The sequence below is a fragment of the Chionomys nivalis genome, chromosome 9 (assembly GCF_950005125.1).
Source record: "Chionomys nivalis chromosome 9, mChiNiv1.1, whole genome shotgun sequence".
Taxonomy (NCBI): domain Eukaryota; kingdom Metazoa; phylum Chordata; class Mammalia; order Rodentia; family Cricetidae; genus Chionomys; species Chionomys nivalis.
Genome location: NC_080094.1, coordinates 52,289,854 through 52,313,160, shown reverse-complemented (window position 1 = coordinate 52,313,160; position 23,307 = coordinate 52,289,854). Strand labels below are relative to the sequence as shown.

Sequence of the window (23,307 nt, the reverse complement as noted above, 5' to 3'; positions counted from 1 at the left end):
TATGTTGTCTTACCCTTACTCTCACGGAGCAGGAGCTCCAAACAGTAACGGAGCCCAGTAAATTAGCTCAGCGGGATTTGAGCTGGAGGATGGTGTCCCCAGTAGGCCATTTTCTCAGCACAATGAAATTATATCTTGGATATATATATATATATATATATATATATATATATATATATTCCTGTTTCAGCACATATAGATAATACCCATTTTTTAATGGTAATACATTATTATAAAACACATTGAATGGCTGTAGAGAACACAATATCCACTGCAGTACTGTCCTTTGTATACATACACTGTGCACCAATATGTTTATATGTGAGTCTCCTGGTACTAGGTGTTTCGATTTCCTTCGCATTTTGTTAATGTAGAATCGTTGAATTTCCGTGCACACGGACCTTTTTATTATTATTATTTTTTAAATATTTATTTTGTATACAATATTCTGTCTGTCTATATGCCTGCAGGCCAGAAGAGGGCACCAGACCCCATTACAGATGGTTCTGAGCCACCATGTGGTTGCTGGGAATTGAACTCAGGACCTTTGGAAGAGCAGGCAATGCTCTCAACCTCTGAGCCATCTCTCCAGCCCACCTTTTTATTATTTAAGTGCAAATATTTCTGTAGGATTCTTAGAAATCGGCGTCTATGCTGATCACTAACACCGTTATCATCATCACATGGCCTACCTCAGGAGACTGTAGGGTATGCTGTCCTTTTTTCTCTCAGGATAAGGCTAGCAAATTGTTTCTTCCTTCTCATTTTAATCATTTTTTCCTTTTAAAACCCGCCATCATCATGGTGTGTGCATGTGTGCACACGCACGTGCACGTGTGCAAGTCTATGAAGGTCAGAGGACAACTTCTCAGAACCAGTTTTTGCCTCCTGCCTTGTTGTGCCAGTCTCTCTTTTCACTATGTGGCACGCTTCAGACCAACTTCAGGGCTTCTGTCTTCCCCGGCTTCCATCTTACCACGTGTGTTGGGATTTCAAGCACACCAGGCAGCATCAGACTTTTTCTGTGTATCACCGGGGTTGAACTGGGATTGCCAGGCTTGCTTGGCAGGCGGTTTTACTCACTAAGTCATCTTACCAACCCGCTTTTCCCTTTTGGTAGTGAAATATCGACTTTGAAAATTTCATTCAGGAGCAGTCTAAACATTGTTACTATCCTGGAATATTTTCAGCTATAAATATTTATCTAGATTTTGGGTTTTTTTCCCCCGGTGATAAGTTCTTACTAGAGGAATTAGTAGAAAAGAAGGCTCAGACATTTTAAGATTTTGAGATGTTTTGCCAGATTTTCTGAATATGGAAAGTTGCCTAATGAGTTCTACAGAAAAAGGATGTATAATATTCCACTTGGTTAAACAGTTTGCTTAATTTCTCACTTGCTGTTGGCTGTCTAACCATCCACCCCTGCCTGACAGAGCTGCTGAGGGGATCAAACGATAGCACATCATCGGGAAGCTGGCCTTGGGCTGTCTTCAGGGGGCTCCTTGGTACCTTTCCCTGTCAGCTGCACCGGGTAATAAATTTCCAGTTCCCCAGAAAACTCAGCCCTAGCAGCCTCCTGCCCCATCCAGCGTCTCTCTAGCTTGGTTCCCCAAAGCCAGGCCTTTCTGAAGGTGTCCTGAACCCAGGTAGATTGGAAAGTGAGGGCTGGGAATGTCTTGGGTTTAGAATCTAGTATGATCTGTGTGCGCAGCAGCTGTTCAATAAATGACCATCAGAATAACTAGAATAACTCTTCCCTTCCCATTCCCCATTCTCCGCCTTCCCAATGCTGCAACCCTTTATTACAGAGTCCCATGTTGTGGCGATCCCAACCATAAAATTATTTTCTTTGTTGCACCGTAACTGTAATTTTGCTACTGTTATGAATCGTAATGTAAATATCTGTGTTTTCCAATGGTCTTGGGTGACCCTTACGAAAAGGTCGTTTGACCCCCAAAGGGGTTGCAACCCATGGGTTGAAAACTGTGATCTTACAGGCCGGGGACAGAATGGACTCTGAGATATCAAGCCTGATCTCAAAGGCTGATTTTGTCTGTTCACAGTGCGATGCCGGTGGGTGTGCGACACTCAGAGACTCATTTGCCTTCTTGATTAAATGGGGATAACAGTGCCTCTTCCAGCGCAGTACTGTGAGGAACGGAAGAGGTGAATTATGTTAGAAATTATAGGATCGCACACAGTAAACTCCCTGAAGACCATGTATCCTTAGCTAAGGGGCTGAGAGAGCTAAATAAAGTTTCTGTTCATTTGAGACAATGGGTGAAAGGAAAATGAGAGTTTAGGTATGAAAAGACCCTCGGCTTAATTATTTTTGTATTGCTTTGTCTTGCTTTTACATTTTATTTGTTTTATTATATGTGCGGCAAGGGGCGCATGCTACATTGGGCACCTGTAAGTCAAAAGGAAACTTGTAGGGTCGTTTCTCTCCTGCCGGGTGTGTTTCGGGGACTGAACTCAGGTCATCAGGCTTGGTGGCAGGTGCCTTTATGCACTGAGCCATCTCACTGGCCCACCATTCTCTCTCTCCTTTTTTTTTTACTGATGAGAAGTTTGAGACTCAGAGAACTCAGGTGGTCTCCCGAGATCACACAGTCACTCTGCTAATAGCAGTGGGGACGAAGCCCAGACCCTGGTTGCAGTACTGTCGTGATGACTCTGGAACCCCAGATTTAGCCTCTCATTCTCAGAGGAGAGAAGGCCTTCAGGATATAGCTCACTTGAGGTCACTATCCAGGACAAAAGGGGATTCTGAATAAGTCAGCTGGGAAACTCACCAAGGCTTTATTGCATCCTGTGCTCAGCACATCACCCTCCGTTTCGCATCAGGCCACAGGTGAGAGGTGGGTGGAGGGTGGAGGGAGGACCTCAGGGGCTAGGGAGATCTCCTTCCCTTCACAGTACCAGACCCTGGTGAAACACAGACCACGCAGGAACTGATAAGGGAGGTCAGATAGGCGTGGTCTGAGGACAAGTCATTTAACAGCACTGAGGCCTCCACACCCTGTTCCTTGGAATATAGAGCTCTGCTCCTGAACTTTGACCTTTGTTACTAATAGTGGCGGGAATCAAAATCACGTTAGACGTCTGGCCTGAAATAAAGTCTTTAATTTTGCGAGGCTAAAGTGAGAGTTAAGGGCACAGTCTGCCTACGTGTGCTGGATTCCAATCACTGCGTCTTGGGTAATGAGGAACTCATTTAAGCCTTTCCGTATTTCGGTTTCTGTAGATTAAACTGGGAGTAATATTAGCAGCTGTTTTGTAGTTCATCCTGAGGACCAAGTGGGCTGGACACACAGCAAGGATTGTGTGCATGGTTGTTAGAATCTTAGGAGCTTCCTCGGGCTTTGCTCATCCACCTTACTGAAAGGTGCCCTCCCTTCCAGTCCCCCACTGTGATTCTATTGTCTTCAAAGCCTTTGTGAGCTGAAATCCTCTCCCCTAAATTGCTTACTGCTTGATTGTTTCCACTGGCATGTAAATGCCCTGGAACTGGGCCTGATTCTGAGACCCAACAGGGCCAGCACCTTATTAAGTTGGATTATGTCATTGGTGCTTGCTAAATCCTATGGAGAGAATACATCTCCCCGTTCTGTGGAGGAGCAAGCTGAGGCACCAAATGTTCTCTGTGTTTACTCAGTCACCTAGATACAATTTAAGAACTGTCCATTATAAACATCAAGCTGGGTGGGATGCTCTCCCTCAAAAGCTGGTACCCAGAGCTGGGAAGGATGTTACATCTTGTCAACTTCCTCCTCTTTCAGTTGGACTTAAAGCTTGGGGACACGTGTCCAAGACTGGGCAGAATGGTCAAGTCATATAAATGTCTGCTACAGCCAACATCTAGAGCCTGGCTGAGGTGTGGAGCCGGGAAGACCAAGTGCTACTCAAGGTTGCTCAGGGTCATCAAAACATGTCCTTTACCCAGTTGGACACGCACTTAGCATTGCCTTGGAGTCAGAACAAGTAGCTGGGGGGTGCCTCTTTAAGATCACAGACTCTGCATGAAAATGTCACTTCCCCTAGCATGGAGAGGAGGAGAGGGAGAGAAGTAGGGGACAGAATGTTAGGGATAACCCTGATGGCTGTGTTAATGCCATTTTGCAATCTAGTAAGGATGAGTGGGTTAGGATCAAATAGAAAAATATTGGGGGGGGGGTTAGGGAGAGGTGGTGGCACATGCTTCTCATCCCAGGACTTGGGAGGCAAAGGAAAGCAGACCTTTGAGTTTGAGACCAGCATGGTCTACATAATGAGTTCCAGGATAGGCAGGGCCACACAGAGAAACCCAGTTTTGAAAAACAGAAAATAAAATAAGAAAGAAAAATGTTTTTTAAAGAAAGAGCAGGAAGGTGCTAATGGGTCAGATCTGAGAATAAAGCTAAGGCTGGTATCAAAGAACCTGGATGTCAGTTCTTAGTTCAGGACTGGGGACTGTGAGGCTTGGTGAGGACCAGGAGAGCTGGAGGCCAGGGCACACATAATGCTGTTTTTAAATATGTTCACTGTTTAGTTATTATATTAAAAAACACACTTAGTGAAACTTTAAAAACTTAGACTAAAATTTAGCACACTATACTATGGTTGTAAAATGTATTCTCACATGCTTTTCTCATCTGTATAATTTGTCTGGGACATTTTGCTGTCTTGCCTCCTAATATCTTCACAAGCTGCTGTATAAATATAGGAACAGGCTCGAAGAAGTTGAGGGTTGTCCTTTATAGTCTTTACAGATAAACTTGGCACCAGAGCCCTAGGTCTCCTGGACACCGGCTTGGTGTGTCCTGCTTTGTCAGAGATGGCCTCACTATGGAGATACTTGGTTTCTGAATAAAGTCACCAAGGAAGGAACCTGGTTCAGATCCTGGAGCCGGTCTGAAACTCTCCTTGCTACAAATTCTTCCAGCTAGAGAATACCATGAACCAGCAATTTCACTCCCAGATAAATTCCAGACCCAGAAAAATAAGCGCATTATATCCACCAAAAGACAGGCATACGAATGTTCACAGCAGCTTTATTCAATCATCCAAAGCCAGAAACAACCCCACTGCCTTCCAGCAGACCAGGTAACAGACTAGGATCCAGCTCTACAATGGAAGGAAGGCGACAGAGCAAGACAGGGGAACAAACTGCCAACAGACACAACGGCAGGAATGAATCACAGTACACCGTGATGTGAGAAAGAGGCCAGGATTAAAGCTGAATTCAGTGTGGTCCAAACTGCAGTGACATAAATCACATTTGGGGTTGCTTCTAGATGAGGGAGACTTACCGGGGAAACTTCTGGGTGACAGGAATGTTGAAATGTTTTCTGACTTGACCTGGGTGGTAGTTACTTTAAGATTCATATGTGTTCTGCAACTATACCTCGACTGTACATGTGTTACAACTCAGCTTTTTAGTAAAAAGCCATGTGCAGGAGGGGAAAGGTGACGTCTGTGTACTGTGGTCAGGTGACCTGATCTCCCTAGGATAAGAGGCTTCCAGGACCCAAACTGGGCAAACTGGGAAAGCTGTTACGTTTTCTCTGAGGGGTTTGGGAAGAGTTGTCGAGAGACTGTCGCTCCTGGAACCCAGGGACTGCTCCTCAGACTCACAGAGGATCTGCTGCAGGGTCAGGGCAGCAGACGCTACTGGCTGACATTAGGAACTCAGGGCTGGTGGCCTTATGGCTTGTGGCCCTCTTGGAGCAGCAAGGTGTGAGGCTGAAGCTGGGGCAGGGTGGCCCAGAGCCTGAGTTGAGCTAGGTGGGCTCTGCAGGCTTTCAGTCTCTGAGAGGAACCTCGAGGGGATGCTCAAATGATTCCTCCGAGGAAAGCCTACCACTATATATACCAATTCTGTGAAGGCAGCGCAGAGAACCAGAAACCTACAGGAGGTGACACACACGGTGTACCCTTTCCCTCCACAATTGTCAGAAACAGGAACTGTCCCCTTATCCCTTTACATTCCATAACCTATTACAGCATGATCTGGGTATTAGAGAGGCCTTGTCTATCTGCCCAGAACAGGAGGTAGACGGGGCAATGAGGCAGAGTCTGGGTGGTGTCCAGTTTCCTCCCTGTGGTCTCAATTGACAGTTGTGCTGAAGCTCACAGACGGGCTGGGCAGGAGCCAAGGATCAGGCTCAGAAGTTCTCATAATGGTGTACAAAATGGGCCTGGTCCCGCCTGTTGATAAGTTGGCAAGACTTCTCCACATTCTTGGTCATCCCTGGAGGACCACAGCTGAAGACTCCGATCTTACGAACCTGTCCATGGAGAGACGTGTGCCCTGGAGCCTTGAACCGCCCACTGCCCAGGGAAGTCAGCTTGTCCAGCCTGACTACAAAAAGCAGACTTCTACCCTGGACCCTGGGAAAGAGGCTAGAGCTGGGGGTGGTTAGGATAAATCTGTGCTCAGGGTGGGAATTCTCTGCTCAGGATGGAGCTGCAGGGGTCTGGAGGGCTAAGATGAGATTAAGTATGGTCCTAGGGTGGGAGAGGATGGACTCACCTCTGGATGAACTTCCTGCAGAGAGCTGAAGAAGAGCTCAAAGGGAGGGCGGCCAAAGTGGGTGACCGAGCGCAGGCCCGTGAACAGACTCCGGTTCAGCACCTTCTGGAAGTGCCGCTCACAGATGTACTGGGGGGAGGAAGTGGGCACAGAGGATCATAGCCAGGCATGGCCAGGACCAACTGTTGGCCCTGATAGTGTCCCACCTGCCCTGCCTGGTTGGCCTGGCCTACCAGCATGGTGGTCCTGAGGTCAAACTTCTCAGCCAGCTGGGTGATATAGATGTGCACAGACACCAGGTCCTGGTGGTCGTTCTCCTCCACCTCCCGGATGATGTCAGCCAGCCACTCAAACTGCCTCTGAGTCCTTGTCACCCAAATGAAGTAGATCTGAGGACACACACTGGGGCTCAGGGCCAGCTCAGGTCTGGCCCCCTACATTCTGAGATGCCAGGATGTCTCAGATATCCCATAGAGGGATGCTCTGGTCTTGGCCTCCAGAGAACCCGAGGCCAGCAGAGTTCTTTCTGGCCATGCTCCTATCCACCCTCCAGACTTGGCATCTGGACCACTGGATGTAATGGTCCCCACAGGCCCTGTGGTTGAAAGCCCGGAGTGTTCTGCTGTGATGTCAGGACTCCATCAGGCCACATGCTCCCCATGCAGGGTGGAGGAGGGAGACTTACCTTCTTACAGAGCATCTGACTGCCCAAGGATGACTTGAAGACCAGGTCTTTAAGGATGGAAGCAAACGGGGTGACTCCAATGCCCCCTCCTACCAGCACTGACACCTCAAACTTATGCCACTCCTGGTGACCCTCTCCAAATGGCCCATCGAGGTACAGCTGCCGAGAGAAGGGGAGGTGAGCCTGGCCTTGCCCCAACTCTGGGGCCAGAAATGAGGAGGACTATGAGAGGTAGGGGACGGAACACCCCAACCCCTCTTAGACTAGCATTGTCATGATTGGAGCACCTAGTGTCTGGACAGAGGAGAAAGGGACATGCCCAGGGATAGGCAGGCACCTTTGGGTATCTGGCATAAATACCACCCACTGGGGGTGAGTAGATCTCCCTGAGGCGAGTAGTCCAGGGTCCCACAGCCCTGATATGCAGGCTGAGTGTGTCCTCGTGGGGTGCCGAGGTCAGTGTGAAGGGGTGGTACTCATTGGTCCCAAGGCCCAGGCAGGCGATCCGAACCCACTGCCCTGACTTGTACTCAAAAGCCTGGGGTCGCTGGAATTGCAGGTAGGTCACTCCTAGAGGTCATAGGTAGGAAAGAGCCTAGGTTAGAGACTGTACCTGAAGACCGGCAGATACCTGGTTTTTTTTCTACACTGCTGAGGGTCTCACAGTCACATGGTCTAGGCAGATGGATTCCTGGTACTGAGAACAGTTGAGTCTCCTCTGCTTCCTGGGTAACGTAAGAGTTGGGCTTCTCTGACCCAATCCAGTGTCTCTCCTTTCTCCTTCCTCATCCCACAGAGGGTGAAGGCTCATAGCACTGCCAGAAAAGCAGCCTACAGAGGGGAGGGGCCTTCAGATCCCAGAGGCTTACTCGAGGGTGACTTCCATGATACTCATGTCAAAGCAACATATTTTGTTAGCAAATCTTTGTTGGATACTGTTGGTTACCACCACAGCTGGACCTCAGGCTTACTGATATTTGTTAAAAGGGGAGAATTAAAAGTTTTGGAGCATACGAAAGGCTACTTTAACTTTACCCTTAAGTAATCCTAAGTGAAACAAGACTGAAACGAAATTGAGTTCTTTGCAATGTGAATCTCGGAGCTTAGATAACATTATGCTCCCTAATGTTAACATCCACCTCCCTCCATAGTGATTGACATCAGCCAATCCAGACATAGCAGCAATCTGGCTATCAGGGCTATTGACCTTTCTCTGCTGTGGTAGCTCTTAGCTCTGTATTGAGCCCGGTTAGTTCAGTCAGTAGAGCATGGGACTCTTAATCTCAGGGTCGTGGGTTTGAGCCCCACACTGGGCGCCAAATGTTGCATGAATAATAAAAACCCAGAGATAGAAATTGGGGTTCATCCTAAAGATCAGAAAAGCAAAGCAGCCAAGCCACTATATGGAGCTCTTAACCTCTATGAAATATTCAGGCTGAAAGAGAATAAATTCCTGTCTCATCCTGCCTTATATTCCTCTCTAGTGCTGGGATTAAAGGTGTGCACCATCACCGCCTGGCCTCTATGGCTAACCAGTGTGGATGCTGGGATTAAAGGTGTGTGCTGTCTGGCCTGTATGACTGACTCTTGTGGCTGTTTTGTGTTCTGATCTTCAGGCAAGCTTTATTTATTAAAATACAAATTAAATATCACTACCCTGTACTCTCTCAGAAGTCTTCCCCATCCTAGAACTTGTCTGTGTCATTTTTACCTGCATCTTCCCATCATTGCTTCTTACTGTCTGCAAGTCATTCTCTTTTTTTAAAGATTTATTTTGCTTTTAATTAGGTGTATATATGCTTGTCTGTGTGTGGGTATATGCACATGTGAATGCAGATTCCTGCGAAGGACAAAAGACGGCATTGTATTCCTTGGAGCTGGTTATGAGCTGCCTGACATGGGTGCTGGGAACTGAACTCAGGTCCTTTGAAAGAGCAGAAAGTGCTCTTAACCACTGAGCTATCTCCTTAGCCCCTTGTCTGCAAGTCTCATGAGGAACTAAGCATAGCCCTTCTTGGGATGCTATTTCTATCAGAAACATCTTAGGGGCTCAGGGGTCCTCAGGAGGATGTCAGAGGTGGGGTTCAAGAAACCTGAAAAAGCTCCCACCATGTCTGAGGAGGCAACTGATTCTCCATGCCTGCATCAGACCAGCCCTTACCTGAAGGCAGCAGCTCGGCCTTCACCACGCTGATCTCTACCTTCTTCCGGCTCAGGCTCACCAGCTTGTCCCCTCCATAGATAATTGCTGGGACCAGGAAGTAGATGTGGAAACTGGGCAACTGGATGAGGGCATAGCTGCCATGGATGATGAGCTGGAAACAAGGCCAGTTAGTATAGCACCACCCAGCCAGGCCCCACCTTCCTCCTCCTTGTCAGGCATGGCCCACCCAAGGTCTAGGTCTGGTTTTACAGATGGGCTGGCACAGACCCCAGTGTGGGGTCTCAGATCTCAGGATCATAGTCCTTGGGTCTGATTCTCCCTGCTCCCTACTTTACCCTCTGTTTCCATCCCAAGCGTCCCCCTCCAAGGTCCAACTCCGCCCATCAAAGGTCCTCACCAGGGCATAGAGCACAACATAGAGGTGGTGGGTCAGCCAAAAGCCCCGGAAACTGTGGCGTCGGAAGTGGTGGGAGGCGAAGACATACATGATGGCCAGGACCAGGAGCAGCAGGACACCTGTCATACCTGAGAGCAGGAGGACGGAGTCAGTGGGGGTCTGTGAACTTCAGCCTGAGCTGAAAACACAACAGGACACCGCACTACACCCATCCCACCCAACTTCAGAAGGAGTGCTCAGATCCCACAGATACCCTACTTCCTGCTCAGATCCCACATCCCGCCACGCGTCCTACCTGGAACTGTCTCAAAGAACCACCAGTAGTACTTTGGCGGAAACTTGGACCTGTGGGGCAAAGGCATAGTGAACCTCTGGCTGGGGCAGAACGGATGTCACCGCTACACCCCAGCCTGGTGCTGCCCCCTGACAGCTGGTTACTATGTCTCCAGCAGGATGGCTAAGGGATCCTTCCAAGGAACATTGTGTCCACTGTCACCGTTCTACTCTCTGCAGCCACCGCAACATTTCCTGTCATTCTATCTTACATTCTCTTCCTGAAGTCAGCCCTGGCCTCCTCGAGTACTTGTCCATTATTCTGTGAGAGGAGGGAGGGCGAGACCAACTACAGAGCAAAGTGTTGAACAACTGCACACATCTGCACAGCCCAGCTCTCTGGCACTTGAATTATACCCAGCACATGGTGTATAAGTGTTTGTCCAGTGAGTGGATAGCAAAGTGAGATAGTAAACTGTGTGTCAGATATGTATGGGAAAGAGACTCTGATGTCATTTCCTAAGGTCCTATCCTGGCCAATCACAGACAACTGGAGAGAAAGTGGTCACCTTTCAGCTCCCCACGAGGGACAGCCTTGCGCCTCCATGCACTGAGCAGCTGTACTTCTGTGATCACCTACTTCTTTTCTCTTACACCCTCCGGCCCACCCAGAGGACCCTAGGGACGCCTTCCCATGAACTGACCCGTCATTCACGAAGACGTTAGGGAAGACGCAGGTCAGCAGGCTGAGCGGACTGACTGAAAAGATGTACACGTTGACCGCATGGCCAGCACTGTGCAAAACTGGAAGAGAGAGACATCATGTCAGAGCCATTAACTGCGTCCAACTCTCCTCCCATCCCAGGAGCCACATACCAGCCAGGACAACGGCAGCCATAGCAATCCAGCGATGGAAGTCCACAGCGGCATCGAAGGGAATGTAGCGGTTGAGGAAGGTCTCCCGCAAGAAGGTGATGAGGTTGCGACACATGGTGAGGAGGATGTAGGAAAACATGAAGGAGATGCTGGCCGCCGTGCCCCGGGACAGGATGATGCCCACATAGGTGGTCTCTTCAATATCCGTGGGTGGTGAAGCAAAGCCGTAGTCTAGGGCCAGAGTTGAGGCAGATCAGCTCGGCACACAGACAGCATCCCGAGTCTGAGTCCGAATGCCCGGGCTCTGCCATCCAGACACTGAGGACTGGTGAGGGCAGCCAGAGGGCTCTTCACTCCCCACTGAGATACAGCATGTTCCCTGCCCACTGCCCGCAGCCTGGCACTCTCACAGTAGGCACGGTCTGCAAACAGGCCCACGCAGATGGCTGAGAAGATTATGACACACACGATATGGCGCCGGTAGTTCTCCACAAACCGCTTGAACTGCTGTAGCTTCTGGGCCAGGAAGCCCCGCTGCAGCTTCTCCGGCAGGGCCTCTGTGTACAGCCGGGGAGAGGGTCCCATTGACCTGTAGCAGTGAAAGAGAAAGCATTGGGAAGGAAGGGGCTCCTTGGCACCCCTGCAGTGCCACCAACCAATGGAGATCTGGGAACCATGACGGATGGGTCCCGACAGTGAAAGGAACACAAGCAGACCCTACTCCCCCAACCCTTTGTCTCCATTGTTGCTTGTTCCAGACACCCCCTTCTGACTCCTCACCCTCTACCTCCTCCTCCTTCCTGTCTCTTTCTCTGTGTTCTACACCCCCTCCTTTGTTTTCTGCACTGGCCTACTTCCATACAGCAGAAGCCAGGAGACCCCGTATGCCCTGCTCATGGTGCTTTGAGTCTCTTGCCTGAAGGTGAGTTTGGAGGCTGAGAGAAGATGAAGTCATTTAACACTCCAACCCTCCAGTGGGTGTCCCTGAGGGAAGGTCAAGGGAGCCACTTTCCTCACCAGTGCCTGTCTCTCATGCTACAGGGCAGTGGGGCCCCCTCTCTGACTGTACAACCTGCAGAAGATCCAATGGGTTTCAGGGCCCAGAGGCCACAGTGGGTCAGGTGTTCCATGGAGAACACCTGTTACCATATCATGTCAAAGGGAAGAGGTTTGAGGAGGCGTGTCAGGGTGCAGAGACCCTGAGACATCTTTCTAAGCATCCTTGTACTCAGGGACCTAGGAAATACTCACTTTTTGCCCAGCTTTTTCTTTAGGCCGGCATTTCCCAGCTCTGGGGCTTTTAAGGGGAGCACCAGTTCCCGGGGGCAGGAGCTAAAAGAAAATGGAATCTGTTTTCGTCTCATCATTGCAGACAGCCAGGATAAGAACTGCCATGTCAACGTTGGAATGGAATTCAGAGAAGGACCCTGAGACCAGGGAGGGACCAAGGAGGAAAAGCAGCAACAAGTTGCTCATCTGTCCTTAGGATGCCTCAGCCCTAGAGAGGCAGAGGGGAGAGCCAAGCTCTTGAGCAACACCGGCTGTAGAAAGCAGTTGGAGTCTGAGCTGACACTGACCTTGTGGTAAGAGGTCAAATATTTGATCAGTGACTGATCAGCTAGCTCTGTTTCTTTTGTTTCTCTACATGGATCTAGCCAAGGAGACCACCCCAAGCCTACGCACCGGTTCCCAGGAGTCCGGGTGATGAATGAGACTCTATAGCCGCTGCGTTGTTTAAAGACGTCCCCAGAGCCTGGAAAGGAGAATAGGAGCTCCAGTTGGCTTCTCCAGTTGGACAGAGGGTGGGATGGGAGACTGTCCTCTCCTCCTGGACCCTGAAAGGCTGCCTCAGCCCTGGGTGGTGCCTTAATGAAGTCCAGATCTCTGACTTCAGCCCCATTTTTCTCCCTGTGTGCACTGAGCGCTTCTGGTACAGAGGGCAGCCAGTGTGGTAACCGTGGTAACTGTGTAAGGCGAAAGGGGCTATCCTCTGGACAGAGAGGACTCTGCACATCCTCCGGGAAAAGAAAACAAGGCCCCCTCCTCTGGCCAGATACGCCCTAGGCCAGTGCCCATGTCTTGCCCTTTGGCATCATGAGCTACTGTGTGCAATATACAACTTGTCTCTGAGTGTCCATATTTAGCTCAGTGCCAAGCACCGAGGGCTCAGAGGAAAGGCAATAAGGCCTGGGCTGTGTCCATCGGGAACTCTGTTCTGAACACTCATTGTCTTCCTGATTCTGAATATTCCTTCCACACTCACACACCTTTAGATCCACCTTTGACACAGAGCTGTGTGAATCGGAGATCGCTGTCATGGTCCCGCAGCATGAAATGGAAATCCTCCCAGGTCAGCTCCTCCTTGTCCTGGAAGCCCGACTCCCGGAACATGGACTCCACCACCTCAGTCAGCTGGGCCTTGGACAGGCAGTTGTTAGAGATCTCGATGAAGGACCTGGAGGAGGACAGAAATAGAGTAACTATCATGCAGCAAGGTCAGGATGGGGTTCCCCCAGAGTAGCAATCTGGGACATGGTGCTGGGAGGTGCCTGTTCAGCCTGAAGGCGACACTAAGTTAGGTGAGGTGATGAACCCAGACTCAAGGACCTTGACAGTGTAGGAAAAGCATCCCCAGCCCAGAGGAATGAAATGACAGCAAACTGGAAAGGCCACTGCAGAGACTGTCTAAGACATCTGATGCCCTCCTCCTCCTCTTCTGTTTCCGAGACAGGCTTTCTCTGTGTAGCCCCAACTGTTCTGGAGCTCACCCTGTAGACCCGGCTGGCCTCAGACTCAGAGATTCACCTGCCTCTGCCTCCCGAGTGAGGAGACTAAAGGCGTGTGCCACCAATGCCTGGCTTTTCACTTCTTCTTGAGTCTGCTTTCTCTAAGTTGAGATTACCATGTAGACATTTGGCACATAGTTCACCAAAACCAATGAAATGAGTGTGAGTAAATATTGAGCCCAGCAGCCCATTTTCTTCTAAAGCACCTCTTCCTGCCTGCCTTCCCATTGCTTTTGGCATTACCTTTGCTGACAATCCCAGCCCGACACAGGCGATTACCACTACTTCCTCCTCCTCCTCCTTAGGCTTTATTTATCTTTATCTTTTGTATATCGGTATTTTGTCTGCATGTGTGTCTATGTGAGGGTGTCAGATTCCCCTGGAACTAGAAATACAGACAGTTGTGAGCTGCCATGCGGATGCTGGAAGCAGAAATTGCTGGAATATCTAGTGCTCTTAACTCTTGAGCCATCTCTCCAGTCCCCAGCATAGACTTCCAAAAGAGCAAAAATGACTACAGCCTTTAATCCCAGCACTCGGGAGGCAGAGGCAGGCGGATCTCTGTGAGTTCGAGACCAGCCTGGTCTACAGAGCTAGTTCCAGGACAGGCTCCAAAGCCACAGAGAAACCCTGTCTCGAAAAACAAAAAACAAAACAAAACAAAACAAAAAAAAAAACTAGGGCAATGTTTCTGGTGATTTTAGACAGAGTAGATAGATGGACCCTGTTAGAGGCGGGGACCTGCCTCGGTGACCTTTTGAAGGTGGATGTCTTGAGAATCCAGGATGCAGTGTGTACCGCTCAGCCACCTTGCCTGCCTGCCTCTGACCCAAATTGCGTTACTGTCTAAAACACCAAGATGTTTCAGGATTGGAAAGGCCCAGGCTGTACCGCATCATGGTGAAGAATTCGTCCTTGGAGAGGAAGCCATTTGAATCCAGGTCATACATGGTAAACATCAGGCGGGACTTATCCTCTGGGGAACCTACGAGGGAAAGGGGATTTAGGCCACCTCCTTGCTAACAAATTCATGGGTCCTCAGATGCTCTGCTGGTCCCTACGCCTACCTTTCATGAAGACTACCAGGATGTCCAGGAATTCCCGGAAGGAGAGGTAGCCATTGCCATCCTTGTCGGCCAGAGAAAACATGGCCTCCACAAACAGATCCTGGGGCTTGAGACCCAGAGACTCGGCAAACTCAGCCCTGCTCAGTTCACAGGTCAGGGCCTCGCGTACTTGCTGGGATGAGTCCAGGGGCAGAGTCCCTGCATCTGCCTGGTTGATATCCAGCACCTGTACTCGGGCAGTCACAGAGAGGGAGAGAAGGAGGTAAGGCCTGGGACAGAAGCAGTTCAATGACTTCCTATCTCCTCCACGTGCAGGTCACGAAACCCAGCTCCTGATGGTCAGACATGCTGATTTGGACCCAAGCACCACCCAGCAAGGACAACTACTGAGAAGAGAGAAAAAGTGAAAGAGGCAGGGAGCAAAGTCGAGGAATGAAAAGAGAAAGCACCTGTGATGGAGGCAGGTGATAGGGGCTATAACATGGCCAGCAGTCAAGGACTGAGCCCAAGTGCTTGGCTAATTCAGATAGCACTGCTGCGTGCCTGGAATCGGAACCCTATCAATGTGCAGGGAATGTAAAACTAACATTGCTGCCATTCATCGTCGCCCGCGAGGTACTCAGGCTAGGTACATGCATTTATGCTAAGCACCGCCTGCAGAACGGCATTTCTCAAACTTGAGTCTACATCAGCATCACCTGGAAAGACTTGTTAAAATGAAGCTTCCTGGGGCTCATTCCCAGAGCTCCTCGTTCAGTCTGTTTGAGGAGGAGCCTGAGAACCAGCCTTGATAACACATTTCCAAGTGAGTTGACGCTACTGGTTCAGGGGTACCATTTGAGAATCCATCATGTAGATCACCTCACTGACTCCACTGTTGATTAGATAAGGAAGTAGGGATACAGAGACAAGAACGTGCGACTTGTCTTAGAATCTAACCAAGACTGTCACCAGCCTGCAGGGCAAAATCTTAATTCCCATCCAGTTCAGGTTGGCTCCATCCCCTGTGCCAGGTATAAGTCTTGGCACCTGAGCAAAAAGTTGTCTGAAGAAGATCTCCAAGATGCCTGCCCGCTGCTGCTTGGTCACAGCCTTCCTAAATAGCTCCTTCTCGTCCATCTCAGTCATGCGCAGACCTGGAGCCCAGCTGATACAGAGGTCTTGCAGCTGCTGCACAAACACACCCCGCTCCTCTTCGGAGTTAAACAGCAGCACCTGTGTTGGAGAAAGGGCTGCCATCATGGTCCAGCCCCACTCCAAAGGACCTCAGGTTGAGGGAGGAAGAGAAGTATCTACCCTGACCATCCAGGCTGTGGTCAGAGAGGGGGGGGGTCAATCAGTCTAGGAGCAACGGAAAGGAACCTCCTCCAGTTTCAGTCTTCACGGGCAAGCTCTGAAGCTGGGACACAGAGTGGAGGAGACTCACTTATGAGAGGGGATGTGCATGAGAACAGCCCGCAAAGAGAGGCAGGATGAGCAGTACCAGGTCATACTCCTTGGGGATCTTGAGCAGCAGGGTACGGCGTCCTCGGTTGCTGGACAGGATGAGGTTGACCTGCTGTGGGGGCTGCAGCTGGATGGTATGGAGCACGGTGAGACGTTTGTCAAGGACCTGCAGACTCCTGTCTGGGGACAGCTGGATGGTGACAGGATAGCTCCTCTCCCTGGGGCCTGGCCACTCCATCGCTGAGGAAAGAACAGTTGTGTGTGGTGACTCAGCAGAGGTCTTTGAGCCCATGTCATTCTCCGACCTGAGCATGTGTTTCTACTGAGCCTGACTGCCATCCGGCTCTATAACTTGGTTCTTACTCTCAGGTCCCAGATCCCCTTCCCCCCTTCCGTCCCCCAGGCTCATCTCACCTGGCAATCCAGCACTGGCTGTTTCCTTCTTCAGATTCTCTTTGCCTTTCTTTTGTAGCTTCTTGCGTTCTTGGTTCCGGTGATGAGCTACCACCCCAGCGACGACCAGACTCACTGAAGGGGCCAAGGAGAGATCAGTGAGAGGGAGGGAGAAGCTTTTGCTCATAGCCTCAGAAGGAGGGCCTTCAGCTACTGCTCCTTGGATATCCAAGGCTCCCTGAGCCTGGTTCAAGCTATACAAAGGAGCTAGCTCAGCAAGTCAGCAAGTGGAGGGGGGAGGCCAGAAAAAGAGAGACGGGGGAGGTAAAGTGCTCACCTAATGGTAAGCAGCAGAGAATCACGATGACGATGCCGTAAGTGGCACCACTGCCCTCGAAGTAATCAATCACAGTAAGGGGCACACACTGGGGCAAGCCTTCCGTTGTCAGCTGCTGAGGCTGTGGGCAGGGGGCACCTGAGGGACAAGTCACGGCAGACCTCAGAGCCCGACTCCCACTCCTTAGGCAAGCCTCTTCCCCTGTCTTAGAAAGGGCCAAATATCTTCTCCCATTCCCAGGTCCACATCTCTGGAACTCGTTCCCCTCAAAAGACCCCTTTCATAACTAATTTCTCAGCATCCACCCCAGCTCGATTGCTAGGTCTAACCCTCATGCCAGCGTGGACTGCAGTGTAGGGAGCAGCTTACTGCCCGTCTTGCAGCCCAACTCAGAAAGAAGGCGCACGGCTCCCTGGACTGCACCAGGTGACTCTGCCCCACACCACGTCTGTTCGCCCAGCTACTCACCTTCCTGCCAGAAGAAAACATTGGGCTGCAAGGCACTGGGGTTGACGTTGGAGACAGCTACCAGTACATCCCGCAAGGTGGTATTTCTGATTTCCGCAATCTCCTCCTCAGAGAACAGTCTACATGGGGGAAAGGCCATTGCTGGGATGGGAAGGGACTTTCAGTCCTCCAAGGACTCATGTGAAGAAAGGGACTGGAGTACATAGAAGAATGGGGTAGGCCCTTGGAATCAAGACCTGTGGGGCTGGCTGTTTAGGGTCAGGCAGAGAGGGTCTGGAGCCCCAGGCCAAAGTGAGATCTGAGGCAGGGCCCAGCCAGGCCTTACCCATTCCTGGTGTTCTCGAACCAGTAGCGGTCACCATCCCGTAGCCTCACAAACTGGTCCAGAATGATGTTGCTGAACAGAGGTCCGGGGCCCCCATGGCTCTCCAGGAGTCCACCCAGGAGGAGCTCCAGCTGGGACAGGTCCTGGTTGTACAGAGCAGCTGTGGCCTCCAGCACCTGGAGCATCATGGGGGGGTAACAAACATGTGTGTGGACTCACTAACAATGCCATCATGGTAAAACTGTAACCCTGAGAGTAACTACCTTGTAATATTCTAATGGAGAGTAAGTGAGTTCACCTGTGTAGAGGATTTGGAACAGTAGGGCTATAGAACGTTTTGGCTGCCATTATATTGTGTATGTATGGGGTGGAGGGGATATGTTTTTGCACATAGATGTGTGCATATAGATGCCAGAGGTTGACGTTGAGTGTCTTCCTCAATCGCTCTCCACATTATTCTTTGAGACAGGGTCTCTCCCTAAACCTAGATAGATATCGCTGCTTTGGCTGAATTGGTTAGCCAGTAAGATCTAGGGTCCTCCTATCTCTGCCTCCCCAGAGCTGGGATCACAGGAGCATTCCAGCTTTATATATAGGAGATCCAAATCCTCACCCTTGTTAACATGTTAATAACATGTAATGAGCATGTTATCAACTGAGCCATCTCCCTACCCCCAGGTGCCGTTATTGTTGTGTTGCTGTTATTGACCTGTGGTTCTACTTGGGGGTTGAGAGCGCTCCAGTTCTTTGGCGGCTCCAGTCCCAGGGCCAGCAGAGCCTGGCTATAGCTGGGCAGCCCCATATCTCGGCCACGTTGGATACTGCTAGCCACATAGTCCGTGCGAGAGAATCTGTCCGGGCCAGGCCAGTAATCTGAAAAGAGACCAGACTCTGAGTCAGTCATCCCAACCCTTTGTTGCCTTGCATCCTTATAGTTAGCTGTCAAGAACTCGCCCCAGATTCAGTCCCCAGCACTCTTCTACACGACACCAGTGGCCTTGTTTGTTGTGGAGCCAATGTCACCATGGGTGATGGGGCAACTTTTCTTAAAAGGTATTCTAAGACTCAAGATAATTCTCGATACCAACCAGAAATCCCCTTCTCTGTACCTCCCAACTGTAAAACAGGGCTGGATAAGAACCCTTAGGACCTAAGTAGACACCAGAGATGATGTTCATGTGTGGTGCTGCCCCCATGCCCACCACATTCAGGCATGGTCACCTTAAAATAAAAGCAACACAAAACTAGAAATTAAGTGGGGGGGGGGGGACTCAAATTTCGACTTATTCTGACATCTGTTCCAAGTCTGCGTATTTGTGTGTATGGGTGTGTCTGCCTGTTGACCCACCCAGAAGGATCCTCAGTATCCCACTGTGACACCCCAAGCTTTGAGCTCACCTCTCAGGTCTTCAACCACTATCCTGTCCTCCAGCTCTGAAATCTGGGAGGCCATTCCCAGCAGCAGCTGGTCCACCTCCTCGGCACTCTTCAGATTGGGATTCTGGAAGTGAACAGAATCCAGATTTTGACCCTGGACCACAGCCCAAAGACCCCAGGACAAAGGCCCCCTCTGGCTCTCTAGCTCTCCCATCCCCCTTTCTTCCCCCTCTTTCTTTCTCCCACTCCCTTTTCCTTTCCCCTCCCTATCTTGGTAGACTGCCGAGGCCTTGAACACCTGGGTTCCAGCCATAGTCCTGCCTCAGTTTCCCAGGCAGCTAGGAGAGCAGGCACATCGCCTCCCCCACCCCCACCCCCATGCTCAGGCATTTCCAGACTCTCTTGGACAATTCTTTCCAGATAATTTTCTCTCCCTTTCGCTCCCTACCTGGAGGCACCACTGCTCAAGAATCCAAATTGTTACTTTTCCAAGGGTTTATGATAAGTGACCATGACCCCTACTCTCTGCCCCTGACCCCATTCTGACCTCCCGAATCCAGTAGCTGTTGCAGACCCTGAGAGCTGGAGAACTGCCAGAACCTTCCTTGGAGAATTTCCGGAAATGACAGCTGGAGTTTCTGAAATGGAGATTTAAAAATACAATAAAGGAATTGGGGGCAGATGCTAAGGTGGTGAATGAGGTGGAGCAGTTCTGGGGGCTGGCTGAGACTGAAGGATGGCCCATAAACGTCCTAGAACCGTGAAAGGATTTGAAGAGAGGGCGATCTCTATGACCTATGGGTGCTGGGAGGTGAGGAGATACCCTACGCTCAGAAACCAACGTTCTGCCATTAGGAGAACCCAAACCTCTCACCCCTGGACCCTGTTTCAGGCCTCTCCCCCCAGTTCTGCTTCTCTTCTGATGAAACTGTGGAGGGGCATGCAAGCTCCAAGCCCGCTCATGGAATACCTACTTCCAATCTTGGGCAGCTCCACCAGCAGCCCCTCCCTTACCTCATGTAGACCCCGGGGGGCACCATGGTGGAGAAGAACTGCTCAGAGGCCACCACAAACTCCGGGGAGATGCTGGGGTCCATGAAAGGGTGGTATCCTGCAGAAAGACAGGTGCCTTACCTCACTTCCTGGCATCACAAATCTACCCTTCTTTCTTCTCTGAGTCTTCAGCTTAGGTGCCCCCCCCCCAACTCCTCTCCCTTACCTGAATACTCTGGAAGGTTTTTCTGCAGGAAGCTGGGCAACCATTGGTATAGAGCAATGTTCTGAGGGTTAGCAAGAGGAAAGGAGAGGTTGGAATGAGCCCATGAGGAAGGAAGATGTAGGTGCAGAGATGAGACCCAGGCAAGGCCAGTTGTGGGGGATGGGGGACCCAGGCAACTAAATTATAATCACAAGTAAAATCGTTCACATAAACATCTGCGGGAGCTTTTCATATTTTCCTAAACATTAGCCCCTATGGGAACAAGGGTCTCATGGAAAGGGGCATCATGGGAAGGGGCATTGTCCAAGGCTGGGGAAGCTTTCCTGGGGGAGACAGATGTCCCTGGATCCTGCACGCAGGTGGGCCCGGGTCAGGCGGCACCACTCACCTGGTAGGTAGCAATGACCCTCTTGCGCGCATGCTGGAACAGCTCCTCATCGCCCCAGTGTGGGTGCTCCTGCGCCAGCCTCCTGGCCCACAGGTTGTGGTAGCGAAACCACAGCAGGCCCAGCGCCTGCAGGAAGGGCTCCCTGTTCCCGCGCTGGGCTCCAAAGGCTGCATCCATGTGGAGACGGTGGGGGGTGGAAGAAGGAGATGGGAGGCAGCATGAGCCAGGGGAGCCCAGACCCTCCAGCCCAGTCCCCAGCCCCATCAGCCTGATGCCTCCAACCCTGCTCCTTCTGCTGGGACCCCTCAGTCTCACCATACATCCCCTGAGACCCTCCCTGCCCCGTGGCAGGATCCGGGGCCATCCACATGAGCAGTTGGTCCTGGGATTCCCTTGGGAATGCAGGATCGGCCCCCGATGCCAGCTGTCCTCCTGAGAAGCTCCTCAGCGTGTCGCTCCACGAATGAGAGGAGCCATAGATGGCACTGCCATCCAGCCAGCCGGTCACCTGGTTGGTCTATAGGGGACGTGCTGGTGAGCCAGGTGAGGGGGGCCAGGCAGGTGCCTGAGGGTGGGAAAGAGCCTCACCCTGCCCAGCTTTCCATCCAGACCCAGGTCTCCAGGTTTAATCTCAGTCTCCCTTCCCGCCTGCCTGGCTCACCAGGTCCCGGGGGTTGCTGGGGCTCTGTCCAGTCTTGCTGTCCCAGCGGCTCCTTTGAAAGGGCAGCACCACGTCCCCACGCTTGTCGGGGTCGAACACGGGGTCCCCTCGCGGGATGTAAATGTTGAGGAACTCTGCAGGGCAGCCTGGCGTTTCCACACTCACCAGGTCCGAGAGCACGTGGTAGCCTGGGTCAAGAGGGCAACGTGGTCAACCAATCACCAGTTTCTGCTCTCTTAGAGCTAGGAAGACCTCTAGTAATTCTCAGGGCACAGAAGGCAGAGGTCAGAGCACAAGCGACAATGCGGTTTGTTAGGCTATCCCTCGGGAGCCTCGATCTTCTAATATGCAAACAGAACATGAACATGTATGTTCTCATGAACATGCCAACGTTGTTGCCAGAATCAAAAATGATATGATTAACAGGCTCCCTTCACCTCTGCATGGCAGTTATTAGAGTCTTGAGAGCAAATGGCCGGGGCATCCAGTTCCTTAAAGTTCTAGTGGGGACCCAATGGCACTGGTTGGTTTGGAGTAAGGTGTAAGAGAAAGATCCCCGCATCACACCCAAGTACTCAAAGATGACAGCAGAAGCGCTTCTTAGAAAGTATTCTTTTCCTGCGAGTTGCGGTGGGACTCCCGGGGTCTTTCCCTGGGCACGGAATGAGCTCCAGATCCGCCCTGGTTTCTTCCTACACTCACCAAAGAAGACCCCTAGCACTGTGCGGTTGTGGATGGATGCCAGCCCGGCTTTGCCTTGAGTGACAGCATCGCTTAGCCGCCGAGGGTTGGGCAGCAGCGGCTCCTCCAGAGCCTGATAAACGCCGTCAGCGTAATTAGCAGGTACTAGGCGCTGCAGGCGCGATCCTGCAGGAAGCAGAGAACTGAGCTGGATCATAGCTCCTGGTGCCCAAGACCTGGTACCCAAACCTGACCTTTCTCTACCTCTCTCTGTCTCTCTCCCTTCCTCCATCTCCCTCCCTCCCTCTCCTCCTCTCCTCATCCCTCCCTCTCTTCCTCCCTCCTTCTCTCTCTCTCTCTCCCTCTCTCTCTCTCTCTCTCTCTCTCTCTCCCTCTCTCTCTCTCTCTCTTCCTCCCTCCCCCCCTCCCTCCCTCCCTCCCTCCCTCCCTCCCTCCCTCTTTCTCTAATCTCCTGGCCCCAGGAATGCACACAAGTGTGGTGTGAATGCAAAACCCGCTTGCTGCCACACTCCAACTGCAGGCAGGCACTGCTGCGACCCTGCACTCCGAGCAGAACCCAGGATTTACCAGTAGCACCTCGCTGGTGGTACTTCAGATTGTTAAACCAGCCGTCAAAGCGCTGCACTTCCCAGGGCAGTGAGGGGGCGTCCTGGCTACCTATGGGAGCACACAACCTTCCACTTAGCACTAACCTCCCAGAGACCCCTCCGTGACACGCCCTTCCCAACCAACTCTATTTCCAATCCTTCCATGGAGCCAGAGGACTCAGGACAAGTCTTCATCTCACAAATCCAATTGGAGATGGAGATGGACCAGCCAGCCCTTCCAGCTTCCAAGACCAACTGCACTTCTCCCTTTCCACCCTCATGGGACTTTGGGTGACTCCTCTCAGCTAGAGGTCCCTTCCACTTACCTGCTGGACCCAGGGGTCCAGTCAGCAGAGCACCCAGGAACACTAGTGTCTTGGGGCTTGCTGGAAGCATGTTGTCCCTGCAGCCTGGAGGTGGGAGGTGGTACACACCCCTACAGCTGGTGCTGGAAGAGGACGGCAGAAGCATTACTCAGGTCCTACATCTTCATGACGGCTCCTTCTGGGACAACCTGGGAGATTATTGAGATTGCCCCGCCCGCCCCCCCCCCAGCCCTGACAGAGTGCTGATTTTAATCGTGGGACCGACGGGGGGCAGGAGTCCTTTAGAGTGTCTGGAGCAGCATTGTTTCAACCCCCG

At 51.3% G+C, this 23,307-nt stretch overlaps 1 protein-coding gene across 2 annotated transcripts; it reads right to left on the bottom strand.

Moving 5' to 3' along the window:
* Positions 1–6,146: 6,146 nt before the first annotated feature.
* Positions 6,147–23,061, bottom strand: Duox2 (dual oxidase 2). 2 transcript variants are annotated; one of them, XM_057781014.1, is made up of 33 exons: positions 22,988–23,061; positions 22,646–22,731; positions 22,079–22,243; positions 21,377–21,564; positions 21,031–21,232; positions 20,716–20,882; positions 20,328–20,388; positions 20,123–20,219; positions 19,656–19,746; positions 19,130–19,232; positions 18,441–18,604; positions 17,732–17,907; positions 17,407–17,525; positions 16,939–17,076; positions 16,623–16,736; positions 16,246–16,448; positions 15,792–15,977; positions 14,763–14,988; positions 14,587–14,680; positions 13,177–13,364; positions 12,593–12,662; positions 12,161–12,241; positions 11,320–11,498; positions 10,910–11,140; positions 10,738–10,837; positions 10,056–10,105; positions 9,761–9,888; positions 9,361–9,514; positions 7,537–7,769; positions 7,200–7,358; positions 6,748–6,903; positions 6,515–6,643; positions 6,147–6,269 (listed from the first exon to the last, which is right to left on the bottom strand). In XM_057781014.1, exons 1-33 carry the CDS (start codon positions 23,059–23,061, stop codon positions 6,147–6,149), a joined length of 4,635 nt encoding a protein of 1,544 aa, XP_057636997.1. The 2 variants fall into 2 exon arrangements, with proteins under 2 accessions (XP_057636997.1, XP_057636995.1); XM_057781012.1 differs by having other exon boundaries at positions 22,646–22,735; positions 22,992–23,061.
* Between the last annotated feature and the right edge of the window lie 246 nt (positions 23,062–23,307).

Coding starts and splice junctions, on each gene's coding strand:
- Duox2 (XM_057781014.1), bottom strand. CDS start 23,061: ATGCTTCCAGCAAGCCCCAAGACACTAGTGTTCCTGGGTGCTCTGCTG. Junction 22,244..22,645: donor CCACCAGCGAGGTGCTACTG/GTAAATCCTGGG, acceptor TGCTTCCTGCAG/GATCGCGCCTGCAGCGCCTA. Junction 21,233..21,376: donor CCAGCAACCCCCGGGACCTG/GTGAGCCAGGCA, acceptor CGTCCCCTATAG/ACCAACCAGGTGACCGGCTG.